The 24000-nt window shown below is 50.9% G+C and overlaps 1 protein-coding gene across 1 annotated transcript in view; it reads right to left on the bottom strand.

Annotated features, from left to right (window-relative positions):
- LOC115120311 (reelin-like) overlaps positions 1 to 24000 on the bottom strand; it is a 427502-nt gene that overhangs the window by 160212 nt on the left and 243290 nt on the right. Inside the window, exons 5-15 of the mRNA XM_065022290.1 lie at positions 23094 to 23126; positions 22909 to 22987; positions 21994 to 22090; positions 18633 to 18684; positions 12128 to 12233; positions 10962 to 11202; positions 10325 to 10476; positions 7883 to 8034; positions 6527 to 6642; positions 3895 to 4103; positions 3581 to 3709 (exon numbers count right to left, since the gene is read on the bottom strand). Coding sequence (XP_064878362.1) covers positions 3581 to 3709; positions 3895 to 4103; positions 6527 to 6642; positions 7883 to 8034; positions 10325 to 10476; positions 10962 to 11202; positions 12128 to 12233; positions 18633 to 18684; positions 21994 to 22090; positions 22909 to 22987; positions 23094 to 23126 — 1366 coding nt within the window. The remainder of the gene's footprint in view (positions 1 to 3580; positions 3710 to 3894; positions 4104 to 6526; positions 6643 to 7882; positions 8035 to 10324; positions 10477 to 10961; positions 11203 to 12127; positions 12234 to 18632; positions 18685 to 21993; positions 22091 to 22908; positions 22988 to 23093; positions 23127 to 24000) is intronic.

Raw genomic sequence — 24000 nt, 5'->3', positions numbered from 1 at the left:
TCGCATCTGCTACAAGACCATGGTGCTTGCCTACGGAGCTGTGAGGGGAACGGCACCTCAGTACCTCCAGGCTCTGATCAGGCCCTACACCCAAACAAGGGCACTGCGTTCATCCACCTTTGGCCTGCTCGCCTCCCTACCACTGAGGAAGTACAGTTCCCGCTCAGCCCAGTCAAAACTGTTCGCTGCTCTGGCCCCCCAATGGTGGAACAAACTCCCTCACGACGCCAGGACAGCGGAGTCAATCACCACCTTCCGGAGACACCTGAAACCCCACCTCTTTAAGGAATACCCAGGATAGGATAAAGTAATCCTTCTCACCCCCCTTAAAAGATTTAGATGCACTATTGTAAAGTGGCTGTTCCACTGGATGTCATAAGGTGAATGCACCAATTTGTAAGTCGCTCTGGATAAGAGCGTCTGCTAAATGACTTAAATGTAAATGTAAGATTCTGATAAGCTAATATCATTTGAGTCAATTGGAGGTGTACCTGTGGATGTATTTCAAGGCCTACCTTCAAATTCAGTGCCTCTTTCCTTGATATCATCGGAAAAACAATAGTACGCAAGTATAAACACCATGGGACCACGCAGCCGTCATACCGCTCAGGAAGGAGATGTGTTCTGTCTCCTAGAGATGAACGTACTTCGGTGCGAAAAGTGCACATCAATCCCAGAACAACAGCAAAGGACCTTGTGAAGATGCTGGAGGAAACCGGTACAAAAGTATCTATATCCACAGTAAAACGAGTCCTATATCAACATAACCTGAAAGGCCGCTCAGCAAGGAAGAAGCCACTGCTCCAAAACCGCTATAAAAAAGCCAGACTACAGTTTGCAACTGCACATGGGGACTGAGATTGTAATTTTTGGAGAAATGTCCTCTGGTCTGATGAAACAAATAGAACTGTTTGGCCGTAATGACCATCGTTATGTTTGGATGAAAAAGGGGGAGGCTTGCAAGCCGAAGAACACCATCCCAACCGGGAAGCACGGGGGTGGCAGCATCATGTTGTGGGGGTGCTTTGCTGCAGGAGGGACTGGTGCACTTCACAAAATAGATGTCATCATGAGAAAGTAAAATGTATGGATATATTGAAGCAACATCTCGAGACATCAGTCAGCATGTTAAAGTTTGGTCGCAAATGGGTCTTCCAAATGGACAATCACCCCAAGCATACTTCCAAAGTTGTGGCAAAATGGTTTAAGGACAACAAAGTCAAGGTATTGGAGTGGCCATCACAAAACCCTGGCCTCAATCCTATAGAAAATGTGTGGGCAGAACTGAAAAAGCGTGTGCGAACATGGAGGCCTACAAACCTGACTCAGTTACACCAGCTCTGTCAGGAGGAATGGGCCAAAATTCACCCAACTTATTCTGGGAAGCTTGTGGAAGGCTACCTGACTCAGTTTAACCGAAGTTAAACAATTTAAAGGTAATGCTGCCAAATACTAATTGAGTGTATGTAAACTTCTGACCCAGTGGGAATGTGATGAAAGAAATAAAAGCTGAAATAAATCATTGTCTCTTATTCTGCAATGTTCACATTCTTAAAATAAATTGGTGATCTTAACTGACCTAAAACAGGGAATTATTACTGTGATTTGAATGTCAGGAATTGTGAAAAACCAAGATTAAATGTATTTGGCTAAGGTGTCTGTAAACATAAGTTAAACTGTACCCGTAGCATGCACTCTATGTATTTGGTGCGCCCGCCATGTGGCATTAAGGTTAGGTAAGTAGTGGGTAGGTAGGAGAGGGTAGGTTAGGTAAGTAGTGGGTAGGTGTGAGAGGGTAGGTTAGGTAAGTAGTGGGTGGGTAGGTTAGGTAAGTAGTGGGTAGGTAGGAGAGGGTAGGTTAGGTAAGTAGTGGGTAGGTAGGAGAGGGTAGGTTAGGAAAGTAGTGGGTAGGTAGGAGAGGTTAGGTAAGTAGTGGGTAGGTAGGAGAGGGGGCTCTAACTTTTACTTTCTTAGCTTTGGTTCCGTCCAGCCCCTTTTCCCCACAATTACCCTGTGAAGTAAATAAATTCACTGTAAACGGTAGTATTCTCTGCCTCTGTAATCCTTACCTCCACCCACAGTCCCTTACCTCCACCCACAGTCCCTTACCTCCACCCACAGTCACATACCTCCACCCACAGTCACATACCTCCACCCACAGTCACATACCTCCACCCACAGTCCCATACCTCCACCCACAGTCCCATACCTCCACCCACAGTCCCATACCTCCACCCACAGTCCCTTACCTCCACCCACAGTCACATACCTCCACCTACAGTCACATACCTCTTTACCTCCACCTACAGTCACACACCTCCACCTACAGCCACACACCTCCACCTACAGCCACTTACCTCCACCTACAGCCACACACCTCCACCTACAGCCACTTACCTCCACCTACAGTCACATACCTCCACCCACAGTCACATACCTCCACCTACAGCCACATACCTCCACCTACAGTCACATACCTCCACCCACAGTCACATACCTCCACCCACAGTCACATACCTCCACCCACAGTCACATACCTCCACACACAGTCACATACCTCCACCCACAGTCACATACCTCCACCCACAGTCCCATACCTCCACCCACAGTCACATACCTCCACCTACAGTCACATACCTCCACCCACAGTCACATACCTCCACCCACAGTCACATACCTCCACCCACAGTCACATACCTCCACCCACAGTCACATACCTCCACCCACAGTCACATACCTACAGTCACATACCTCTTTACCTCCACCTACAGTCACATACCTCCACCTACAGTCACATACCTCCACCTACAGTCACATACCTCCACCTACAGTCACATACCTCCACCTACAGTCCCATACATCCACCTACAGTCACATACCTCTTTACCTCCACCTACAGTCACATACCTCTTTACCTCCACCTACAGTCACATACCTCTTTACCTCTACCTACAGTCACATACCTCTTTACCTCCACCCACAGTCACATACCTCTTTACCTCCACCCACAGTCACATACCTCTTTACTTCCACCCACAGTCACATACCTCTTTACTTCCACCCACAGTCACATACCTCTTTACCTCCACCCACAGTCACATACCTCTTTACCTCCACCCACAGTCACATACCTCTTTACCTCCACCCACAGTCACATACCTCTTTACCTCCACCCACAGTCACATACCTCTTTACCTCCACCCACAGTCACATACCTCTTTCACTCCACGGGGAGTTGTGTAGCAGGGTATTGTGTTCCCCCTTCCATGAAGTGTACGTAACATCATAAAATTAATTACGTTTTAAAGGCTAATAAGGCTGGTGGAACAAACCATTCATAGAGGGTTCTCGGTAGAACCGTTCGTAGAGGGTTCTCGGTAGAACCGTTCGTAGAGGGTTCTCGGTAGAACCGTTCGTAGAGGGTTCTCGGTAGAACCAAAAAGGTGGAACCTATCGGGACAAACCGATGAACCCTGTATGGTTCAACTTAGCAACTTTCTTTCTAAAAGTGTATATCCAGGAAAACACACACACACACGTAAACCCACATTAACACGCACACACACACAAACATCCCTACCCGCTGTAGTTATCAGAGGAGTAGACGGTGCTATGTGGTAGGTGAGGTCCAGCACACAAGTCTGGGAGACACTCTGTGTGGAGTAGGGACCAGGAACGACCGTGATTGGTGGAAAACTCCAGATTGACACTAACAAAGAGGAAGACACATTTTTATTCCACCTTACAACACATTGTAACAAAAGGGGAAGAACTGTCAGTATTGCAAAAAATATATTAAGAAATGTGTGCAATTAGCAAATAGAAAATGTATTGCATTGATTGTTTTGCATTGTGCTGGCTGTTGAGTGCAACAGTACAGAAGGTGTATTGTACCTGTTGGCAGGCTGGTAGGATCCACAGCCCAGGTTGATGGAGAACTGGGCCACGTGGGTGTGTGTGGCAGGCAGAACGGGCAGCAGCTGCATGAAGTCCACGGCCCAGACATGACGGTTAGCACCACCGTGTGCCCGTTGCTCCAGACAGAACTGGGTGACAGGGGTCTGGAGGTCTGGAGGTAGGGCTACTGATACTACAGATGGACTCTAGGGGAAGAGGGGGGAGGAGGGGGAGGAGAAGACAGAAGAGAGGAGGGGGAGGAAGGAAGAGAGGAGAGAGGAGGGGGTGGAGAAGACAGAGGGGGAGGAAGGAAGAGAGGAGGAAGGAAGAGAGGAGGGGTGGAGAAGACAGAGGGGGAGGAAGGAAGAGAGGAGGAAGGAGGAGAGGAAGGAAGAGAGGGGGAGGAGAGGAAGAGAGGGGAAGGAGGAGGAGGAGGGGGAGGAAGGAGGAGAGGGAGAGAGGGGGAGGAAGGAGGACAGGGGGAGGAAGGAGGAGAGGGGGAGGAGAGGGGGAGGAAGGAGGAGAGGGGAGGAAGGAGGAGAGGGGGAGGAGAGGGGTGGAAGGAGGAGAGGGTGAGGAGAGGGGAGGAAGGAGGAGAGGGGGAGAGGGGGAGGAAAGAGGGGAGGAAGGAGGAGAGGGGGAGGAAGGAGGAGAGGGGGAGAGGGTGAGGAGAGGGGGAGAGGGTGAGGAGAGGGGGAGGAGGAGAGGGGGAGGAAGGAGGAGAGGGGGAGAGGGTGAGGAGAGGGGGGAGGAGGAGAGGGGGAGAGGGGAGGAGAGGGGGAGAGGGTGAGGAGGGGAGGAGAGGGGGAGGAGGAGAGGGTGAGGAGGAAGGAGGAAGGAGGAGAGGGTGAGGAGGAAGGAGGAGAGGGGGAGGAGAGGGTGAGGAGAGGGGGAGGAAGGAGGAGAGGGGGAGGAAGGAGGAGGGGGGGAGGAGGGGAGAGGGTGAGGAGAGGGGGAGGAAGGAGGAGAGGGGGAGGAAGGAGGAGGGGGAGGAGGGAGAGAGGAAGGAGGAGAGGGGGTGGAAGGAGGAGAGGGTGAGGAGAGGGGGTGGAAGGAGGAGAGGGGAGGGGAGGAAGGAGGAGAGGGGAGAGGGGGAGGAAGGAGGAGAGGGTGAGGAGAGGGGGGGGGGAAGGAGGAGAGGGGGAGAGGGGGAGGAAGGAGGAGAGGGGGTGGAAGGAGGAGAGGGTGAGGAGAGGGGGTGGAAGGAGGAGAGGGGGAGGAGAGGGGGAGAGGGGGAGGAAGGAGGAGAGAGGGGAGAGGGGGAGGAAGGAGGAGAGGGGGAGAGGGTGAGGAGAGGGGGGGAGGAGGAGAGGGGGAGAGGGTGAGGAGAGGGGGGAGGAGGAGAGGGGGAGAGGGTGAGGAGAGGGGGGGAGGAGGAGAGGAGGAGAGGGGGAGGAGGAGAGGGGGAGGAAGGAGGAGAGGGGGAGGAGGAGAGGGTGAGGAGGAAGGAGGAGAGGGTGAGGAGGAAGGAGGAGAGGGTGAGGAGAGGGGGAGGAAGGAGGAGAGGGGGAGGAAGGAGGAGAGGGGGGAGGAGAGGGGGAGGAAGGAGGAGAGGGGGGGGAGGAGAGGGGGAGGAAGGAGGAGAGGGGGAGGAGGGAGAGAGGAAGGAGGAGAGGGGGTGGAAGGAGGAGAGGGTGAGGAGAGGGGTGGAAGGAGGAGAGGGGGAGGAGAGGGGGGAGGAAGGAGGAGAGGGGGAGAGGGGGAGGAAGGAGGAGAGGGGAGAGGGTGAGGAGAGGGGGAGGAGGAGAGGGGGAGAGGGTGAGGAGAGGGGGGAGGAGGAGAGGGGGAGAGGGTGAGGAGAGGGGGAGGAGGAGAGGGGGAGGAAGGAGGGAGAGGGGGGAGGGGGAGAGGGTGAGGAGAGGGTGAGGAGAGGGGGAGGAGGAGAGGGTGAGGAGGAAGGAGGAGAGGGTGAGGAGGAAGGAGGAGAGGGTGAGGAGAGGGGAGGAAGGAGGAGAGGGGGAGGAAGGAGGAGAGGGGGAGGAGGGAGAGAGGAAGGAGGAGAGGGGGTGGAAGGAGGAGAGGGTGAGGAGAGGGGGTGGAAGGAGGAGAGGGTGAGGAGAGGGGGAGGAAGGAGGAGAGGGGGAGAGGGGGAGGAAGGAGGAGAGGGGGAGAGGGTGAGGAGAGGGGGGAGAGGGGAGAGGGGGGAGAGGGGGAGAGGGGGAGGAGGAGAGGGGGAGGAAGGAGGAGAGGGTGAGGAGGAAGGAGGAGAGGGTGAGGAGAGGGGAGGAAGGAGGAGAGGGGGAGGAAGGAGGAGAGGGGGGAGAGAGGGGGGAGGAAGGAAGAGGAAAGAAGAGGAATAACAGAGTTGGCTGGATAAACATATTTTATATTCTCCTAAACATCAACAGAACAGTTAGAGCTAGATCACATTATAGAGCAGGTCTGTAGAGGACAGAGCAGGTCTGTAGAGGACAGAGCAGGTCTGTAGAGGACAGAGCAGGTCTGTAGAGGACAGAGCAGGTCTGTAGAGGACAGAGCAGGTCTGTATAGTGTAGAGGACAGAGCAGGTCTGTATAGTGTAGAGGACAGAGCAGGTCTGTATAGTGTAGAGGACAGAGCAGGTCTGTGTGTATGGCAGATTGTCCAACAGCACGTGGTCTCTCTGTGTGTGTGTGTGTTTTGGTCTCACCTTGTAGGAGGAGTATGGCAGGGTGTCTAACAGCACGTGGTCTCTCCTCCCCTCTGACCTCCCAAACAAGATGACATCATTCTCATGGGACTCTCCTGGGTCACACTCTCCTCCACCTGCAGGAAAACACGCAGACAGTCGGGAAAACACACAGACAGTCGGGAAAATGTTTGGTTGGAAAAAGACTAACCACTTTATAGGTATGAGAATACGCCTCTTTCTCCATTGTGGCGGCAAGGTAGCCTAGTGGTTAGAGTGGAGGGGCGGCAGGTAGCCTAGTGGTTAGAGTGGAGGGGCGGCAGGTAGCCTAGTGGTTAGGGTGGAGGGGCGTCAGGTAGCCTAGTGGTTAGAGTGGAGGGGTGGCAGGTAGCCTAGTGGTTAGAGTGGAGGGGCGGCAGGTAGCCTAGTGGTTAGGGTGGAGGGGCGGCAGGTAGCCTAGTGGTTAGGGTGGAGGGGCGGCAGGTAGCCTAGTGGTTAGGGTGGAGGGGCGGCAGGTAGCCTAGTGGTTAGGGTGGAGGGGCGGCAGGTAGCCTAGTGGTTAGGGTGGAGGGGCGGCAGGTAGCCTAGTGGTTAGGGTGGAGGGGCGGCAGGTAGCCTAGTGGTTAGGGTGGAGGGGCGGCAGGTAGCCTAGTGGTTAGGGTGGAGGGCGGCAGGTAGCCTAGTGGTTAGGGTGGAGGGGCGGCAGGTAGCCTAGTGGTTAGGGTGGAGGGGCGGCAGGTAGCCTAGTGGTTAGGGTGGAGGGGCGGCAGGTAGCCTAGTGGTTAGGGTGGAGGGGCGGCAGGTAGCCTAGTGGTTAGAGTGTTGGACTAGTAACCGGAAGGTTGCAAGATCGAATCTGACAAGGTACAGATCTGTCATTCTTCCCCTGAACAAGGCAGTTAACCCCACTGTTCCTAGACCTTGACCCTCCCCTTCATCTGCACTGACTGAACTTATTGGCCAATATGGTGGAAGCTCGTCAGTGAATGTAAGGAGAGGGGAGAAGGTATTTTTAGACCCGTGGGTAACGGACTGTGTTGGTGGTTACCTTACCCATGGTGAAGTGGAAGCACCCGTGGGTAGTGGTCTGTGTTGGTGGTTACCTTACCCATGGTGAAGTGGAAGCACCCGTGGGTAGTGGTCTGTGTTGGTGGTCCTTACCCATGGTGAAGTGGAAGCACCCGTGGGTAGTGGTCTGTGTTGGTGGTTACCTTACCCATGGTGAAGTGGAAGCACCCGTGGGTAGCGGTCTATGTTGGTGGTTCTTACCCATGGTGAAGTGGAAGCACCCGTGGGTAGTGGTCTGTGTTGGTGGTTACCTTACCCATGGTGGAGTGGAAGCACCCGTGGGTAGTGGTCTGTGTTGGTGGTCCTTACCCATGGTGAAGTGGAAGCGAATGTTTCCAAAGGAGGTGGTGTCCAGGTAAGGAGTACACATCTTCCTCTCTCCACCCCTCTCAAACACCAGGGCCAGGCCCGACTCTATCTCTCCACACTGGGTCCCATACACTGCTCCCTCGATGTCCCAGCTAAACACACACAGGCACGCACGCACACACACACAAACATAGGCACGCATGCACACACACACACAAATAGAAAGATATAGAAAGAGAAGGGTTATATTAGTACTGCAGTAAACTTTACACAGACAGAACAACGCCTCACTACAGACACTGAAAAAGTGCACTACATTATAACCAATGGACTCTGAAAGAGGCACCCGTTGAAAATAGTTAACAATCACCCTGGGCCTCGCCTCTCCTCTCCTCTCCTCTCCTCTGTCAGGTATTATCCTTAGTATCCCTGTCACATCGACAGGGTTGTTGGGATGAGGCGCCTCTACAGGTGGTGACATAGAGAGCGAGGGGTTCTCCCTGCTTAGCCTACAAAACATGTCCTCATACACTACCTAATAGGTGTGAGATGTAATAGCATGCAATTACTGCCCATGTTAAGAACATAAACCTGGGGTTCTCCTCTCGTTAACATACTGACATACACAGAGAGCACGGGGCTTCCTTAATCACGTCCTCATTTCGATCCTCCATAATTCTCCAAACACTGCCTCTAATTATCTTCATCTCGCTCTCTCTCTGTGCTTCTCTCTCTCTTCTCTCTATTTCTTTCTCTCTCTGTTTCTCTCTCTCTCTCTCTCTCTCTCCATGCTTCTCTCCATGCTTCTTTCCATCTCTCTCTCTCATCTAGCTCGGATTTTTGCCCATTCTTCAAGGCTAAACTGCTCCAGCTCCTTCAAGTTGGATGGGTTCCGCTGGTGTACAGCAATCTTTAAGTCATAACACAGATTCTCAATTGGATTGAGGTCTGGGCTTTGACTAGGCCATTCCAAGACATTTAAATGTTTCCCCTTAAACCACTCGAGTGTTGCTTTAGCAGTATGCTTAGGGTCATTGTCCTGCTGGAATGTGAACCTCCGTCCCAGTCTCAAATCTCTGGAAGACTGAAACAGGTTTCCCTAAAGAATTTCCCTGTATTTAGCGCCATCCATCATTCATTCAATTCTGACCAGTTTCCCAGTCCCTGCAGATGAAAAACACCCACACAGCATGATGCTGCCACTACCATGCTTCACTGTGGGGATGGTATTCTCGGGGTGATGAGAGGTGTTGGGGTTGCGCCAGATGTAGCGTTTTCCTTGATGACCAAAAAGCCCAATTTTAGTCTCATCTGACCAGAGTACCTTCTTCCATATGTTTGGGGAGTCTCCCACATGCATTTTGGTGAACACCAAATGTGTTTGCTTATTGTTTTCTTTAAGCAATGGCTTTTTTCTGGCCACTCTTCCGTAAAGCTCAGCTCTGTGGAGTGTACGGCTTAAAGTGGTCCTATGGACAGATTCTCCAATCCCCACTGTGGAGCCTTGCAGCTCCTTCAGGGTTATCTTTGGTCTCTTTTTTGCCTCTCTGATTAATGCCCTCCTTTCCTGGTTTGTGAGTTTTTGGGGGGCAGCCCTCTCTCTTGGCAGGTTTGTTGTGGTGCCTTATTATTTCATTTTTTTACAATGGATTTAGTGTTCTTCCGTGGGATGTTCAAAGTTTCTGATATTTTTTTATAATCCAACCCTGATCTGTACTTCTCCACAACTTTGTCCCTGACCTGTTTGGAGAGCTCCTTGGTCTTCATGGTGCCACTTGCTTGGTGGTGCCCCTTGCTTAGTGGTGTTGCAGACTCTGGGACCTTTCAGAACAGGTATATATATACTGAGATCATGTGACACTTAGATGGCACACGGGTGGACTTTATTTAACTAATTATGAGACCTCTGAAGGTAATTGGTGGCACCAGATCTTATTTATGGGCTTTATAGAAAAGGGGGTGAATACATATGGACGCACCACAGGGGTAGTAGACCTTACAGTGAAATGCCGAATACTACAGGTGTAGACCTTACAGTGAAATGCAGAATACTACAGGTGTAGTAGACCTTACAGTGAAATGCCGAATACAACAGGGGTAGTAGACCTTACAGTAAAATGCCGAATACTACAGGGGTAGTAGACCTTACAGTAAAATGCCGAATACTACAGGTGTAGACCTTACAGTGAAATGCCGAAAACTACAGGTGTAGACCTTACAGTGAAATGCAGAAAACTACAGGTGTAGACCTTACAGTGAAATGCAGAATACAACAGGGGTAGTAGACCTTACAGTGAAATGCCGAATACTACAGGTGCAGACCTTACAGTGAAATGCTGACTTACGAGCCCCTAACCAACAATGCAGTTTAAAAACAATACGGATGAGAATCAGAAATAAAAGTAACAGGTAATTAATGATGGCGACATCATTATGACTCACTTGTTGGGCGTGCTTTCAAAGTCCTCCTCCCAGTAGCTCCGCCCCTCCTCTCGGTGGAGGTCGATGTCTCGGGTGGAGGCGAAGGAGTGGCCCACACCCTCCTCGTTGTTGCCATGGAAATACAGGGCGTTGCCCTCTGACTGACAGGCATGCTGGGAAAGAACGAAGTCATGTGTCGGATACATTGAATTAAAACAGGATACATTTTAACAGGGTTAAACTCTGTTACTGTAGAGATGATAACAGTATATAATATAACAGGGTTAAACTCTGTTACTGTAGAGATGACAACAGTATATAATATACCAGGGTTAAACCCTGTTACTGTACAGATGATTACAGTATAGAATATAACAAGGTCACAAAGCATACGTTTTTTTCTGTGGTAAAAACTCCTGACCCTTGTTTAAATCAAAATCAAAATCAAATCAAATGTATTTGTCACATACACATGGTTAGCAGATGTTAATGCGAGTGTAGCGAAATGCTCGTGCTTCTAGTTCCGACAATGCAGTAAGCTTGATGAGGGTAATGTGATTACCTTGGCAGTAAACTCACCTAAAAACCTGGTTTGCAAACTGCCATTAAACCCTGAAGAAGAGGAAGAGGAAGAAGAGGAAGAAGAAGAATACGGTACCTTAACGGTGGCTCCAGGGAAGAAGAGCCAGTTGGCTGTGTCGGGGGGGTCCAGGTTATCCTCCATCAGGGGGGGTCTGTGAGCAGCGTTGACCAGCAGTATGTTATCCAGGCCCCAGCACGACTCATAGCCCTCGGGCCCCCGGGGGGCCTCCTGGGACCACCGTACACGCACCCCATCCCTCTTGGAGCGCACCGGCAGGGGTAGGAGATGGACTACCGTACTGCTGTTAGTAGGAGCTCTGTGGGGGGGGGGGGGGGGGGGGGTGTAAGAGTAAGTGTGTGTTGGTTGCTGGGGAGTTGTTTCTTTGTGTTTTTATACTAAAGCAGAACATGAAATAAACATGGAGCTGGGAGTTAATGACCAGACATTATCATCAAGTTATGTCTCAACTTGGGAGTTAATGACCAGACATTATCATCAAGTTATGTCTCAACTTGGGAGTTAATGACCAGACATTATCATCAAGTTATGTCTCAACTTGGGAGTTAATGACCAGACATTATCATCAAGTTATGTCTCAACTTGGGAGTTAATGACCAGACATTATCATCAAGTTATGTCTCAACTTGGGAGTTAATGACCAGACATTATCATCAAGTTATGTCTCAACTTGGGAGTTAAGAATGGAGAGGGGGGGAGGAGGAGGTGAAGAGAGAGAGGGGGGTGGTATGAAGAGGTGGAGGGGAAGGTGGAGAGAGAGAGATGGATGTCTGTGTGAGGAGGGCAGGATGTAGAGAGAAAAGGAGAGAGTGAGAGAGAGGGAAGAAGAGATCAAGAGAGAGAGAGAAAACAAGAGAAAGAGAGAGAGAGAAAGCAAGAGAGAGAGAGAGAGGGAAGAAGAGACCGAGAGAGAAAACAAGAGAAAGAGAGAGCGAGAGAGAGAGGGAAGAAGAGATCAAGAGAGAGAGAAAACAAGAGAAAGAGAGAGAGAGAAAGCAAGAGAAAGAGAGAGAGAGAAGAGACCGAGAGAGAAAACAAGAGAGAGAGAAAACAAGAGAGAGCGAGAGAGAGAGAGAGAGAGAGCGAGGAAGGGGAGACAGAGAGAGAGAAAGAGAGAGACAGAGAGAGAGAGACAGAGAGAGGAAGGGGAGACAGATGTCAATGTCAATAGGTATGGATGGAGGGAGGGAGAGAGAAAGGGATGATGGAAGAGAGAGAGAGACCGGATCTTCTCCAGGGTGATCCAGTCATCTGAGCCGTTATTCTTGTTTAGACTGAACGACACGATGATGCTGGGGTCGGAGTAACTGAACCGACAGGAGCCTGAACCTAGAGAGAGACACACACACACACACATTAACAGAGAGAGAGAGAGTAGGGAGGGAGGGAGGGAGGGAGGGAGGGAGGGAGGGAGGGGGAGGATAGTTAGCACAGTGATACTCTGTGTATTAACACCATCCTGAGCATTAGAGAGGGAGGGAGGGAGGGAGGGAGTGAGGGAGGGGAGGATAGATAGCACAGTGATACTTCATGAGTGGACTCTGTGTATTAACACCATCCTGAGCATTAGAGAGGGAGGGAGGGAGGAAGGGAGGGAGGATAGTTAGCACAGTGATACTTCATGAGTGGACTCTGTGTATTAACACCATCCTGAGCATTAGAGAGGGAGGGAGGGAGGGAGGGAGGGAGGGGAGGATAGTTAGCACAGTGAAACTTCATGAGTGGACTCTGTGTATTAACACCATCCTGAGCATTAGAGAGGGAGGGAGGGAGGGGAGTATAGTTAGCACAGTGATACTTCATGAGTGGACTCTGTGTATTAACACCATCCTGAGCATTAGAGAGGGAGGGAGGGAGGGAGGGAGGGAGGGAGGGAGGGGAGGATAGTTAGCACAGTGATACTTCAGGAGTGGACTCTGTGTATTAACACCATCCTGAGCATTAGAGAGGGAGGGAGGGAGGGAGGGAGGGAGGATAGATAGCACAGTGATACTTCATGAGTGGACTCTGTGTATTAACACCATCCTGAGCATTAGAGAGGGAGGGAGGGAGAGAGGGAGGGAGGGAGGGAGGGAGGGAGGGAGGGAGGGGAGGATAGTTAGCACAGTGATACTTCATGAGTGGACTCTGTGTATTAACACCATCCTGAGCATTAGAGAGGGAGGGAGGGAGGGAGGATAGTTAGCACAGTGATACTTCATGAGTGGACTCTGTGTATTAACACCATCCTGAGCATTAGAGCGGGAGGGAGGGAGGGAGGGACAGTTAGCACAGTGATACTTCATGAGTGGACTCTGTGTATTAACACCATCCTGAGCATTAGAGAGGGAGGGAGGGAGGGAGGGAGGGGAGGACAGTTAGCACAGTGATACTTCATGAGTGGACTCTGTGTATTAACACCATCCTGAGCATTAGAGAGGGAGGGAGGGAGGGGTTGCGATCAGGCAGAATGCAAAATAACACGTTGGCTGTTTCTGCATCAATTCAATTTCCCCCAGAGACTCATCCTTCCTTTCTCCCCCATGACCAGGCCCAGCATTGTTGAAACCCTCCCTCTCTCCCTCTCTCTTTCCCTCACCTCCCTCCCCTCACCTCCCTCCCTCCCTCACCTCCTCCCTCCCTCCCCTCACCTCCCCTCCCTCACCTCCCTCCCTCCCCTCACCTCCTCCCTCACCTCCTCCCTCCCTCACCTCCCTCCCTCCCTCACCTCCCCTCTCCCTCACCTCCTCCTCCTCACCTCCCTCCTCACCTCCCTCCCTCCCTCCCTCCCTCTCTCTTTCCTCACCTCCCTCCCTCTCTCCCTCTCTCTTTCCCTCACTTCCCTCCCTCACCTCCCTCCCTCCCTCCCTCTCTCCCTCTCTCTTTCCCTCACCTCCCTCCCTCCCTCTCTCCCTCTCTCTTTCCCTCACCTCCCTCCCTCCCAGCCATGTAGAAATTATCGTCTAAAGAGTGTCACGGTATAAATGATCTGCTTAGCAGTCGGCTGTCCAGGCAGACATGCGGATAGAGAGAGGAGAAGTGGGGAGAGAAAAGGAGGAGAGGGGAGAGGAAACGAGAGGAGAAGAGAGGAGAGGAGAAGAGGGGAGAGGAGAAGTGGGGACAAGAGGGGAGAGAAGAAGAGAGGAGAAGAGGGGAAGAGAGGAGAAGAGAGGAGAAGAGAAGAGGAGAGGAGAGGAGAAAAGGGGAGAAGAGAGGAGGAGAGGGGAGAGGAGAGGAGAGGAGAGGAGAGGAGAGGAGAGGAGAGGAGAGGAGAGGAGAAGAGAAGAGAGGAGAATAGGGGAGGAGGAGAGGAGAGGAGAGGAGAAGAGAGGAGACGAGAGGAGAATAGGGGAGGAGGAGAGGAGAGAGCGGGACTGCTGATGCATGCTGTGAAGGCCCTACTTTAAAGGGAGAGTGGAGAAGGGAGTGGTGGAGGGATAGAGGTGCTAGAGTGCACCCCTCTTAGCTCATTGGGGAGAGAGGATAGAGGGGGTAAGATGTTAGAGATCAGAGTTCACTAATGGAGAGAGCGGGCTAACCCCCCACCTCTCCCATTCTCCACAGGGCCTAACCTCCTGCATACACAGCACTGTGTCCTTTCATATTTATGAGTACAAACAGGGCCATGCACACACACTGGTTTATTTCTCTGTGTGTTTGAGATGATTGAGAGGGAGATAAATACATAAATGAGAATGAGAGAGAGAGAGAGAGAGAGAGAGAGAGAGAGAGAGAGGGACAGACGGACGGACGGAGCGAATGAAGGAGGGAGGGAGGGAGGGAGGGAGGAGGGAGGGAGGGAGGGAGGGAGGGAGGGAGGGAAAGAAAGAAAGAAGAAAGAAAGAGAAAGAAAGGAAGAAAGAGAGAGAGAAAGAAAGAAAGAAAGAGAAAGAAAGGAAGAAAGAGAGAGAGAAAGAAAGAAAGAAAGAAAGAAAGAAAGAGAGAAAGGGAGGGAGTACACTGCAGCCTGTTCTGCATCACAGATGTGTGATGGACATGAAAATACAATGTGTCTAAAAACTATCTGCCACGGGCTGTTGGGTGGTTTTCCAGGTCCTACTAAATCATTCATTGCCATGATAGGAGAGAGAGAGGTAGGCAGGGGGGGAGTGGAGGAGAGGGAGAGAGGGAGGCAGGGAGGTGGTGGAGGAGAGGGAGAGAGGGAGAGAGAGAGGGAGGCAGGGAGGGAGTGGAGGAGAGAAGGAGAGAGAGAGGGAGGCAGGGAGGGAGTGGAGGAGAGAGGGAGAGAGAGAGGGAGGCAGGGAGGGATTGGAGGAGAGGGAGAGAGGGAGAGAGGGAGGCAGGGAGGGGGTGGAGGAGAGAGAGAAAGAGAGGGAGAGAGAGAGGGAGGGAGGGAGGGAGAGAGGGAGGCAGGGAGGGAGGGAGTGGAGGAGAGAGGGAGAGAGAGAGAGATAGGGAGGGAGTCCAGGGAGGGGGTGGAGGAGAGAGGGAGGGAGAGAGATAGGGAGGCAGGGAGGGAGTGGAGGAGAGGGAGAGAGCGAGGCAGGGAGGGAGTCCAGGAGGGGGTGGAGGAGAGGGAGAGAGGGAGCGAGAGAGGGAGGCAGGGGAGGGAGTGGATGAGAGGGAGAGAGGGAGGCAGGGAGGGGGTGGAGGAGAGAGGGAGGGAGAGAGACAGGGAGGGAGGCAGGGAGGGGGTGGAGGAGAGAGCGAAAGGGAGAGAGAGAGAGGGAGGGAGAGGGGGAGGCAGGGAGGGAGGCAGGGAGGGGGTGGAGGAGAGGGAGAGAGGGAGAGAGGGAGAGAGAGAGGGAGGCAGGGAGGGGGTGGAGGAGAGAGCGAAAGGGGAGAGAGAGCGAGAGGGAGGGAGAGGGGGAGGCAGGGAGGGGTGGAGGAGAGAGGGAGGGAGGGAGATAGGGAGGGAGAGAGGGAAGGGAGGCAGGGATGGAGTGGGAGAGAGGGAGGCAGGGAGGGAGTCCAGGGAGGGGGTGGAGGAGAGGGAGAGAGGGAGGCAGGGAGGAGTCCAGGGAGGGGGTGGAGGAGAGGGAGAGAGAGAGGGAGGGAGAGAGGGAGGCAGGGAGGCATGGAGGGAGAGAGATAGGGAGGGAGAGAGTGGAGGAGAGGGAGAGAGGGAGGCAGGGAGGGAGTCCAGGGAGGGGGTGGAGGAGAGGGAGAGAGAGAGGGAGAGAGAGAGGGAGGCAGGGAGGGAGGCAGGGAGGGGGTGAAGGAGAGAGCGAAAGGGAGAGAGAGAGAGGGAGGGAGAGGGGGAGGCAGGGAGGGAGGCAGGGAGGGGGTGGAGGAGAGAGCGAAAGGGAGAGAGAGAGAGGGAGGGAGAGGGGGAGGCAGGGAGGGAGGCAGGGAGGGGGGTGGAGGAGAGGGAGAGAGGGAGAGAGAGAGGGAGGCAGGGGAGGGGGTGGAGGAGAGAGCGAAAGGGAGAGAGAGAGAGAGAGAGGGAGGGAGAGGGGGAGGCAGGGGGAGGCAGGGAGGGGTGGAGGAGAGAGGGAGGGAGGGAGAGAGATAGGGAGGGAGGCAGGGAGGGGGTGTAGGAGAGAGGGAGTGAGAGAGACAGGGAGGGAGGGAGAGAGGGAAGGGAGGCAGGGAAGAAGAGGAGGAGAGGGAGAGAGGGAGGCAGGGAGGGGGTGGAGGAGAGGGAGAGAGGGAGAGAGGGAGAGAGGGAGGCAGGGAGGGAGTGGAGGAGAGGGAGAGAGGGAGAGAGAGAGGGAGGGAGAGAGGGAGGCAGGGAGGGAGTGGAGGAGAGAGGGAGAGATAGAGGGAGGCAGGGAGGGAGTGGAGGAGAGGGAGAGAGGGAGGCAGGGAGGGAGGCATGGAGGGGGTGGAGGAGAGAGAGGGAGTATGGTATCCTCAATGAAATGATCAAATATACAGACAACAAATTCCAATTGGCTATACAAAAAATATTTTTAACATCATCCTTAGCTCTGGCATCTTCCCCAATATTTGGCACCAAGGACTGATCATCCCAATCCACAAAAGTGGAGACAAATTTGACCCCAATAACTACCGGGGGATATGCGTCAACAGCAACCTAGGGAAAATCTTCTGCGTTTTCTTTAACAGCAGACTCGTACATTTCCCCAGTGAAAACAACGTACTGAGCAAATGTCAAGTTGTCTTTTAACCAAATTACCGTAGGACAGACCACGTGTTCACCCTGCACACTGACAACCAAACAAACCAAAACAAAGGCAAAGTCTTCTCATGCTTTGCTGATTTCAAAAAGCCTTCGACTCAATTTGGCATGAGGGTCTGCTACACAAATTGATGTAAAGTGGTGTCGGGGGAAAAACATACGACATTATAAAATCCATCTACACAAACAACAAGTGGACGGTTAAAATGGGCAAAAAACACATTTCTTCCCACAGTGCTGTGGGGTGAGACAAGGATGCAGCTTAAGCCCCACCTTCTTAAACATATACATCAACGAATTGGCGAGGGCACTAGAACAGTCTGCAGCACCCGGCCTCACCCTACTAGAATCTGAAGTCAAATGTCTACTGTTTGCTGACGGTACCATGCCTCTGTCCCCAACCAAGTAGGGCCTACATCAGCCCTTAGATATTCTGCACAGATTCTGCCAGACCTGGGCCCTGACAGTAAATCTCAGTAAGACCAAAATAATGGTGTTCCAAAAAAAGTTGAGTCGCCAGGACCACAAATACAAATTCCATCTAGACACCGTTGCACTTGAGCACACAAAAAACTATACATACCTTGGCCTAAACATCAGCACCACAGGTAACTTCCAGAAATCTGTGAACGGTCTGAGACAAGGCAAGAAGGGCCTTCTTTGCCATCAAAAGTCTCATTTCAATTAGGATTTGGATACAGTTAGAATCAGTTATAGAAATCATTGCCCTTCATGATTGTGAGGTCTGGGGTCTGCTCACCAACCAAGAATTCACAAAATGAGACAAACATCAAATTGAGACTCTGATATACAGAATTCTGCAAAAATATCCTTGTGTACAACGTAGAACACCAAATAACGCATGCAGAGCAGATTTAGGCCGATACCCGCTAATGATCAAAATCCAGAAAAGAGCCTTTACATTCTATAACCACCTAAAAGGAAGTGATTCCCAAACCTTCCAAAACAAAGCCATCACCTACAGAGAGATGAACCTGGGGAAGAGTCCCCTAAGCAAGCTGGTTCTCGGGCTCTGTTCACAAACACAAACAGAGCCCACAGAGCCCCAGAACAGCAATACAATTAGACCCAACCAAATCATGAGAAAACAAAAAGATAATTACTTGACACATTGGAAAGAATTAACAAAAAAACAGAGCAAACTAGAATGCTATTTGGCCCTAACAGAGAGTACACAGTGGCAGAACACAGACTCAGGGAGCATAGCCTTGCTATTGAGAAAGGCCGCCGTAGGCAGATCTGGTTCTCAAGAGAAGACAGGCTATGTGCTCACTGCCCAAAAAATGAGGTGGAAACTGAGCTGTACTTCCTAACCTCATGCCCAATGTATGACCATATTAGAGACACATATTTCCCTCAGATTACACAGACCCACAAAGAATTTGAAAACAAACCCAATTTTGATAAACTCCCATATCTACTGGGTGAAATACCACAATGTGACGTCACAGCAGCAAGATCTGTGACTTGTTGCCACAAGAAACGGGCAACCAGTGAAGAACAAGCACAACTGTCAATACAACCCATCAGTACGGAACTCTAGCCAGCATGATGTGTGGTACAACATGTCCCATATTTGCCCAAGACAAGGAGTGCTAAGTAAGCTGTAAAATAGTACTCACCGAGAGCAAACTGCAGGACGGAGGCTGTGCTGGTGTTGAGCGGAACGCTGATCTAGAAGGAGAAGGGGTACAGATCATTGTCTGAATGTGTTTTGAAACGTGTGTTCGTCTGTGTTTGCTTGTATTTCTCTCGACTGAACTAGTGCAGCTGCATCAAAAGCTTGGAAGACTGACAGACAGACAGTAACGCTTCTTATAACAGAGAGTCAATGAAATCAACATACACTAAACAGCTGGTCGCTGTGAAATAGCACATTAACTTGATATTGACCATACTTGTTGGACAAGGGCAAAAGTGTGTGTTTAAGGTATCATTTTGTGCGGCAGGTAGTCTAGTGGTTAGGGTGGAGGGGCGGCAGGTAGTCTGGTGGTTAGAGTGGAGGGGCGGCAGGTAGCCTAGCGGTTAGAGTAGAGGGGCGGCAGGTAGCCTAGCGGTTAGAGTGGAGGGGCGGCAGGTAGCCTAGTGGTTAGAGTGGAGGGGCGGCAGGTAGCCTAGCGGTTAGAGTGGAGGGGCGGTAGGTAGCCTAGCGGTTAGAGTGGAGGGGCGGCAGGTAGCCTAGCGGTTAGAGTGGAGGGGCGGCAGGTAGCCTAGCGGTTAGAGTGGAGGGGGGCAGGTAGCCTAGCGGTTAGAGTGGAGGGGCGGCAGGTAGCCTAGCGGTTAGAGTGGAGGGCGGCAGGTAGCCTAGCGGTTAGAGTGGAGGGGGCAGGTAGCCTAGTGGTTAGAGTGGAGGGGCGGCAGGTAGCCTAGTGGTTAGAGTGGAGGGGCGGCAGGTAGCCTAGTGGTTAGAGTGGAGGGGCGGCAGGTAGCCTAGTGGTTAGAGTGGAGGGGCGGCAGGTAGCCTAGTGGTTAGAGTGGAGGGGCGGCAGGTAGCCTAGTGGTTAGAGTGGAGGGGCGGCAGGTAGCCTAGTGGTTAGAGTGGAGGGGCGGCAGGTAGCCTAGCGGTTAGAGTGGAGGGGCGGCAGGTAGCCTAGCGGTTAGAGTGATGGGGTGGCAGGTAGCCTAGTGGTTAGAGTGGAGGGGTGGCAGGGTAGCCTAGCGGTTAGAGTGGATGGGCGGCAGGTAGCCTAGTGGTTAGAGCGTTGGGCAAGGAACCGAAATGGTTGCTAGATCAAATCTCTGAACTGACAAAGTACAAATTCTGCCCCTGAACAAGGCAGTTAACCCATTGTTCCCCGGTAGGCTGTCATTATAAATAAGAATTTGTTCTTAACTCATTTGCAGAGTTAAATAAAGGTTAAATAAAATAAAAAAATATTATAAATATATCTACTGCATGGTTAATGGTTCTTCAGGGGTTGTGGATCAAGCATTGTTGTCGTGTATGTTCAGGCATTAAAAAAACACTCCAACTAGCATGTTAAACAGACCATTTAAAAAATGCTTGCTATTTCCTGAGAGTGTGATGTAATGCTGAGCTGTCCAATCAGCGCTCTACTCTCATGAATATGTTTTATTATCGGTATACGCCCACACCACTCTGTTGTTGAGGTAAGCCCACACCATTCTGTTGTTGAGGTAAGCCCACACCATTCTGTTGTTGAGGTATGCCCACACCATTCTGTTGTTGAGGTAAGCCCACACCATTCTGTTGTTGGGGTAAGCCCACACCATTCTGTTGTTGAGGCATGCCCACACCATTCTGTTGTTGAGGTAAGCCCACACCATTCTGTTGTTGAGGTATGCCCACACCATTCTGTTGTTGAGGTATGCCCACACCACTCTGTTGTTGAGGTAAGCCCACACCATTCTGTTGTTGAGGTAAGCCCACACCATTCTGTTGTTGAGGTATGCCCACACCATTCTGTTGTTGAGGTATGCCCACATCATTCTGTTGTTGAGGTAAGCCCACACCATTCTGTTGTTGAGGTATGCCCACACCATTCTGTTGTTGAGGTAAGCCCACACCATTCTGTTGTTGAGGTATGCCCACACCATTCTGTTGTTGGGGTAAGCCCACACCATTCTGTTGTTGAGGTAAGCCCACACCATTCTGTTGTTGAGGTAAGCCCACACCATTCTGTTGTTGGGGTATGCCCACACCATTCTGTTGTTGAGGTAAGCCCACATCATTCTGTTGTTGAGGTATGCCCACATCATTCTGTTGTTGAGGTATGCCCACACCATTCTGTTGTTGAGGTATGCCCACACCATTCTGTTGTTGAGGTATGCCCACATCATTCTGTTGTTGAGGTAAGCCCACACCATTCTGTTGTTGAGGTAAGCCCACACCATTCTGTTGTTGAGGTAAGCCCACACCATTCTGTTGTTGAGGTATGCCCACACCATTCTGTTGTTGAGGTATGCCCACACCATTCTGTTGTTGAGGTAAGCCCACACCATTCTGTTGTTGAGGTAAGCCCACACCATTCTGTTGTTGAGGTATGCCCACACCATTCTGTTGTTGGGGTATGCCCACACCATTCTGTTGTTGAGGTAAGCCCACACCATTCTGTTGTTTAGGTAAGCCCACACCATTCTGTTGTTGAAGTATGCCTACACCATTCTGTTGTTGAGGTATGCCCACACCATTCTGTTGTTGAGGTATGCCCACATCATTCTGTTGTTGAGGTAAGCCCACACCATTCTGTTGTTGAGGTATGCCCACACCATTCTGTTGTTGAGGTAAGCCCACACCATTATGTTGTTGAGGTATGCCCACACTATTCTGTTGTTGAGGTATGCCCACACCATTCTGTTGTTGAGGTAAGCCCACACCATTCTGTTGTTGAGGTAAGCCCACACCATTCTGTTGTTGAGGTATGCCCACACCATTCTGTTGTTGAGGTATGCCCACATCATTCTGTTGTTGAGGTAAGCCCACACCATTCTGTTGTTGAGGTATGCCCACACCATTCTGTTGTTGAGGTAAGCCCACACCATTATGTTGTTGAGGTATGCCCACACCATTCTGTTGTTGAGGTATGCCCACACCATTCTGTTGTTGAGGTAAGCCCACACCATTCTGTTGTTGAGGTAAGCCCACACCATTCTGTTGTTGAGGTATGCCCACACCATTCTGTTGTTGGGGTATGCCCACACCATTCTGTTGTTGAGGTAAGCCCACACCATTCTGTTGTTGAGGTAAGCCCACACCATTCTGTTGTTGAAGTATGCCTACACCATTCTGTTGTTGAGGTAAGCCCACACCATTCTGTTGTTGAGGTATGCCCACACCATTCTGTTGTTGGGGTATGCCCACACCATTCTGTTGTTGAGGTATGCCCACACCATTCTGTTGTTGGGGTATGCCCACACCATTCTGTTGTTGAGGTATTCCCACACCATTCTGTTGTTGAGGTAACCTTTAATGTAAACACATTAAAGTTTGCGGTATGTACGTGGTTGTACAGTTATAGTTACCAGCTCTCTCTCTCCGAAGGGTTCACAGAAGGTGACTGCTCTGCCGTGGATCAGAACCCCACACTGCTCTCCCACCTCACAGTTACTGCTCTCTGACCTGAGTGGAGGTGAGGGAGATAGTTAGGTCTTATTTAGATCAAATCCGCAGATGCAATTAAAGACAATGTCAGTATTTACCGTACGCTCTTAAAGAAAAAAGGTGCTACCTAGAACCTAGAACGGTTCTAAGCCTTTGAAGAACCCTTTTCAGTTCCAGGTAGAACCCTTATGGTTCAACGTAGAATTATGCTGGGTTCCATGTAAAACCCTTTCCTAAAATAATTCTTCATGGACACAAAAGAGTTCTACGTGGAACCAAAAAGGGTTCTCCTATGGGGACAGCCGCAGAACCCTTTCGTAGTGGCACGTACCTCTCTTTTTTTGTGACGTACATTAGAAGGCAGTGATAATTTATGCATGTTAAAAGTTTTCATGCAGTAAAGCAATACAATCACCATCTGGATTCTGTTCCAACATCACGTGAAATACTATATACCTGGTACCTATATATTTGGTACCTATTTACCTGGTACCTATATATTTGGTACCTATTTACCTGGTACCTATATATTTGGTGGTACCTACAGTATATATTTGTTACCTACAGTATATATGTGTTACCTACAGTATATATTTGGTACCTACAGTATATATTTGGTACCTACAGTATATATGTGGTACCTATATATATGTGTTACCTACAGTATATATGTGTTACCTATATATATGTGTTACCTACAGTATATATGTGTTACCTACAGTATATATGTGTTACCTACAGTATATATGTGTTACCTACAGTATATATTTGGTACCTACAGTATATATGTGTTACCTACAGTATATATTTGGTACCTATATATATGTGTTACCTACCAGATGCTGGGGTCCAGTTCTCCCTGAAGGTTGGAGTCAAAGTCATCACGTAGCACAGCATGGTTACCATGGATCTCAGCTAGAGGTCACACATAACTTGGTTGAGGCTCCAATAATAAGGACTAACAAATTGTGTATAACCATATTAGATTGCTTTAAACGTGTGTTAGAAACCAAACACTCACCAAGACTGGGTCTCAACGGGGATTCAGTGGGAGCTGAAACAGAGAGAAGGCATGTCAGTTAACCCAGAACTGTATTCCCTTCATCTGACAGACAGTTGAGGGTGGAATAGGTCAGCCAAGACATGTCCCTCCAGTCTCAGAGTCAAACACTGCTGCTAACGTAGCCAGAGTGATCAGAGTGTCATCTGTGATGTGTCACACCCAGCAGTCCCTGGGTGATGTGTACCTAGACATATCAGTCCATGGGTGATGTGTACCTAGACCTAACAGTCCCTGGGTGATGTGTACCCAGACATATCAGTTCCTGGGTGATGTGTACCTAGACATATCAGTTCATGGGTGATGTGTGCCTAGACCTAACAGTCCCTGGGTGATGTGTACCTAGACTTATCAGTCCCTGGGTGATGTGTGCCTAGACCTAACGGTCCCTGGGTGATGTGTACCTAGACCTAACAGTCCATGGGTGATGTGTACCTAGACCTAACAGTCCCTATGTGATGTGTACCTAGACCTTTCAGTCCCTGGGTGATGTGTGCCTAGACATATCAGTCCCTGTGTGATGTGTGCCACACCTAGCAGTCCCTGGGTGATGTGTGCCACACCTAGCAGTCCCTGGGTGATGTGTACCTAGACCTATCAGTCCCTGGGTGATGTGTACCTAGACCTATCAGTCCCTGGGTGATGTGTATCTAGACATATCAGTCCCTGGGTGATGTGTACCTAGAGATATCAGTCCCTATGTGATGTGTGCCTAGACATATCAGTCCCTGGGTGATGTGTAACTAGACATATCAGTCCCGGTGTGATTGTGTACCTAGACATCAGTCCCTGGGTGATGTGTACCTAGACATATCAGTCCCTGGGCGATGTGTACCTAGACCTAACAGCCTTTATGTGATGTGTACCT

This window comes from Oncorhynchus nerka, linkage group LG9a (assembly GCF_034236695.1).
Source record: "Oncorhynchus nerka isolate Pitt River linkage group LG9a, Oner_Uvic_2.0, whole genome shotgun sequence".
NCBI classification, from domain to species: Eukaryota; Metazoa; Chordata; class Actinopteri; order Salmoniformes; family Salmonidae; genus Oncorhynchus; species Oncorhynchus nerka.
This window is presented reverse-complemented; position numbering and strand designations above follow the sequence as displayed.